Genomic DNA, 4,570 nt, shown 5'->3' on the forward strand with positions numbered 1-4,570 from the left:
GCCAATGGCGCCGGGAGGGGCCGGCCCCGCTGCCGCTTGGGGCCCTGCCGCTGGCTCGGGGCAAGGAGGCGGTGGCCGGACGCCGGGCCCGGCCGCACGCTCCGAAGCGGGCTCCCAGTCACTTCGGTTGCTGCCGCTACGAGACAGATGTGACGGGTGGTGAACATCTTCCCTGATCCTTTCGCTGCATTGAGACCCTTCATAGCCCTATGACAATTCTGCCCTCTTTTCCTTACTGTCCTGTGCCTTTGTTTTCCCTCTTCTGAAACGCATATGGTGACAGTACTACCCCCTGGCTGTCCTTTTATTTTTAAGAGAAAAAGAACTGGGTTTGTGAAATGGGTAAACCCAGGATGCCATTCCCAATGCACTGTCCAAGTCAAGATTGCTGTTCTCTGTTTTAGAACTGTGCTTCCCATTTCTCTCTTTGGGATGGAGATTTCATCCCATCAGTCTCATCTCCTGGAGCAACTCAATGAGCAGCGCAAGCAAGACCTGTTCTGTGACTGCAACATCCTGGTTGAGGGGCAGGTTTTCAAAGCTCATCGAAATGTGCTGTTTGCAAGTAGTGGTTATTTCAAAATGCTCCTTTCCCAAAGCTCGAAGGACACTGGTCAGCCAACAACTGCTTCTTTCGAAGTTTTTTCTCCTGAGACATTTGTGGTTATTCTGGACTTTGTGTATTCAGGCAAACTGTCTCTCACTGGTCAAAATGTGATTGAAGTCATGTCCGCAGCGAGCTATCTGCAGATGACAGATATTCTTAATGTGTGTAAAACATTCATTAAATCCTCACTGGACATTAATGAAAAAGAGAAGGATCATTATTTCACCCTCTCAGCCAAAAGCCTTAATAGTGGATCTGACCGTCCGTCATTTTATCGGTCGCGACGGAAAGCCAAAAGCAACCCCCGACGTTCCCACATCTTCCCAGATGAAAAGGCAGGAATGGATAATGAAAATTCCTGGAGTAATTACAACAGTTGCCCTTCTCCACAAATGAATATCCAACAGCCAGAAGGACCACTAACCAAAAGAATTCAAAAGCTCAGCTCAATGAAAAGGCGCAGAAAGCATCTACGACTGAACGAGGGATTTGTGCAGTACAAATCAAACAAACCTGAGCAGAGCAGTGGAAGTTACAGGGCGTTGGAGTCTAACCACATTTCTCAACACAGAAAGGAAATTTACCTCAACATAGAAAACGAGGAGGCTAGTCCTGACTATCAGTGTGAGCGAGAATCAGAGGTGATACCCAAGAGGTGGTCTGTGGCTCAGGTAGAACAAGAACTTTCAAGAACTTCCCCTGAGTTAACGGATTTAAAAGCAGATGAATTGTATACCTCTATGCCTACAATTTTAGGTGTAATGGGTGGTTGGAATGAAGGTAAGGAGAGATGTAATTTTGAAGGGTTTTTTTCCCCCCCGGGGGGCGGGGGGGTGTTGTCTTCAGACTTTTTCAGGTATCTTTGGGTACTGGGTTTCTGCAAATCCTCGAGAAAGACATGATGATGTCTAAATGCCCTAGCTTCCAGCTGTGTCCTTTTCGTTGTGTATAAAAGTCATAATAGAATAATGAGACACAGCAACCTAGTAAACAGGGTATTATAGCATGAGTTGGAAAGCTTGACCAAGAGCTGCAGTTGGTATGGCTTCAGTGGAGCTGTAACTGCTTACACCACCTGCCCTTTTTTACCCTGGTTTTTATCCTTGGCTCTGTCATTAATCTCAGCCCAGGTCTCTTCCCTTGGATCTTTCTCCTGTCTATTTAAAGAGAGACTTAATTGTCTTGTTTGTGTTCCTATAGCACTATGGGGTCTAATATCATTTGGAACCTTTTGGGTGGTATAGAAATATCAAGAATAATTGATTAATTTTAGGCCAGGGGTTGTCAATTTACAGCCTGTCTGCTCAGTCCAGCCTGCAAAGAGACTGGAATCCTGTTTGGTAAATCAGTAGCAGTTCCAGCCACAGAAGCAGAGGAGGTGTCCCCAGACTCCTAGGGCCTGCCTGCCTTTTTCTCTCTGGTCTCTTCTTAGTGCCTGCTGATCACTGGGGAAATGCGAGGACAGGGTCACAAGCAGCTGCTGGTACTGGCAAAAGGTTGCCAACCCCTGATTTAGGCTGCCACTTTAGCATAAACGCTCATTCTTCTGTAGGGGTGTAAACTCACTGATTTATGGTACTGCTTGGTACCATAGTGGTACTAAGTGTTTGCAAAATCCTGGCTTTACTTTAAGGAAACTTACCACATGGAATCCAAAGTACAAACAATAGCAAATATACAGCAAATATACAGAGGAAGTGCTGTTACAAAATTATGGTAAGTAAATGTAAATATGCTGTTGATGACCTGGACTGTGTAAAATGATATATTTAATAAACTTAAATGAATGATGCATGGTTTTATTTCAGGAATAAACCTATATATATAATACATATTGCAGATATAGTTAAAATGACCTGCAGAATCTGTTGCAGTTTTAAGAAATCTGACTGCAAAAACAAGTGAAACTGTGGAAGGTTCAAAATTCCTCTTCCCTGAGCCAGACTGTGCAAGATGTCTTAGCAGCAAAATCACTAATATAAGTGCAGACGAGGAGCATATATCTATATGTTGATATAGATGACATTGAAAATATTTGAATATGCTACATGTTTCAGACTGCTTCATGATCGTTACCTATTTTGCTATTTTTAAGGGAAGCAAAAGAAACTTATTTAAAATCAGAGCACATTAATTGCTGTGGCTGTAAGACATCTGTGGCAGTTTTAAATGTGCTTTCCTTTGAGTCCATCATATCTAAAACCTCCATGGTATAGTTCAGTAATTAATAGCATTGTCAGGAGGAAGAATGAGACTTGATTCTTGGGTTCAGTCTATATTGTCCTGATTTAGCATGAATCACAAATACTTTGCAAGAAGTACCAAACTAGTCTTTACTACCTGTTTCTGTTGTGGATGTCAGACTAAACAGAAAAAAAGGCAACCACCCTGCTCCACAAATCAAGCACAGTCTTTTCTATCAGTGTTAGAAAGCTCAATCAAATTGCCCATCAAGAATCTTATTAATCCTTTAAATATCTGGTTAGCTTTGAATCCAGTTGTAAAGGTGAAAACTTAGTCCTCTTTACTGAACAGATATTTGTTGAGAATATAACTTTGAGATGCTTATATCTCTGTCACTTTCAATAGGTAAGTTTGAGCATAAAATTATGACTGAGGGAAAAAGGACCAGTAAGGAAACATGCCTGTTAAGAGTCTAGACTAATCTCTTTATTATACACAATCACTGTAGAAACAGGGAAGAGATGGTGAGGCACTGTAGGGTGTATGGCCCTTTAATATGAAATTAGTGAATATTAGGTATATTAAGAATGTGTATTTTGTGTTTATTTTTATCTTTTTAAGATGCCTTTGGCAGTCAACCATAGTGTTACTTCGTATGAAACAGTTATAGTAATGTGCTTCTTTGGCCATTATCAAGTGACTGAGCATGTGGAACAGCAGTGCTATTTGGAAACATAGGGAAAGCCATGGGTGAAGTGCAGTTGTGGGGACTCTTAAGTCCTCAGTTCCTGTGGCAGTTAGGAAGGGAGTGAACAAGATGATGCCAATTTTGTAGAGAGACTGTTAAAAAAAGTTATTTATTTTCTATTAATTTGATGTTAAAACCCTTAGGAGGTTGGGTTAAGGAGACCAGCATCTTGGCCATGGTTCACGAAGATTATTATTTTTAGTGGAGAATCAGCAGAAAAAAGGTACACTCATGCTTACTGGGCATATCTACACATGACAGGGAGGCAGTGTCCTGCCAAGCCGGGACAGCTCTCCCTGCCCCCTGTGGCCCCCTGCTGCCTAGGCTGAACAGGAGCTATTTGCTCCTGGTCAGTGTCTATACATGTGCTTTGGCGTATGAGTTTAATGTGCTGATTTCTAGTACCTGTATCTACAGGTACTAGGAGATGGCGCATTAGACTAATCTACTGCGCAGTAATTGCTGCGCACATGTAATGGTGATTCTTTACTGCACATTAGTCTAATGCTCTGTAAAGCGTCTCCTGTAGATGCACCCACTGTTTTGCAGACAAGACTGCAGACTAAGGATGGGCTGTTTACTTCTGTGATGACAGCAAGATTTTTCCGGGAGTGGGAGGGAGGAGGAGAAAGGGACTCATATTCTCTGCTAGAGTTTCAGGAACTTATGCTCCCTGAATTACTAGAATTGTTCAGCTTGTTCCACAACTTGTGTTTTGAATCCAATCCCCTTCCTGGCTTGTAAAGATTGTCTGTGTCTTTCTTAGAAAGTATATGTTATTTTGATTAAAGTACTTGTCTGTTTGCTCAAGAAGACATTACTTGATAAACTCAGTCTTGCTAGTTATCAGTCAGAATTAGATCTTATTTCTCAAGAGTGCAGAGAAGGCTGTATTGTCACAGTCCTCACAGGATCTTGATGGCTTGACCACTATTCATAGGTTTGACTATGAAACAAACTCCATTAGCCTCACTCCCAGATACCTGGGGAAGAAAATATTTGAAGACCCAAACTTTAAAAAATTACATCCA

The 4,570-nt window shown here is 42.1% G+C and overlaps 2 protein-coding genes across 2 annotated transcripts in view; one reads left to right on the plus strand and one right to left on the minus strand.

Moving 5' to 3' along the window:
• ZBTB8OS (zinc finger and BTB domain containing 8 opposite strand) overlaps positions 1-4,570 on the minus strand; it is a 22,456-nt gene that overhangs the window by 3,815 nt on the left and 14,071 nt on the right. The gene's annotated exons all lie outside the window — the stretch shown is intronic.
• LOC109294084 (zinc finger and BTB domain-containing protein 8A-like) overlaps positions 1-4,570 on the plus strand; it is a 9,807-nt gene that overhangs the window by 1,171 nt on the left and 4,066 nt on the right. The window contains exon 2 of the mRNA XM_019512307.1: positions 405-1,387. Coding sequence (XP_019367852.1) covers positions 405-1,387 — 983 coding nt within the window. The remainder of the gene's footprint in view (positions 1-404; positions 1,388-4,570) is intronic.

Source organism: Gavialis gangeticus, unplaced genomic scaffold (genome assembly GCF_001723915.1).
Source record: "Gavialis gangeticus isolate Ggan-Ray unplaced genomic scaffold, GavGan_comp1, whole genome shotgun sequence".
Classification (NCBI taxonomy): domain Eukaryota; kingdom Metazoa; phylum Chordata; order Crocodylia; family Gavialidae; genus Gavialis; species Gavialis gangeticus.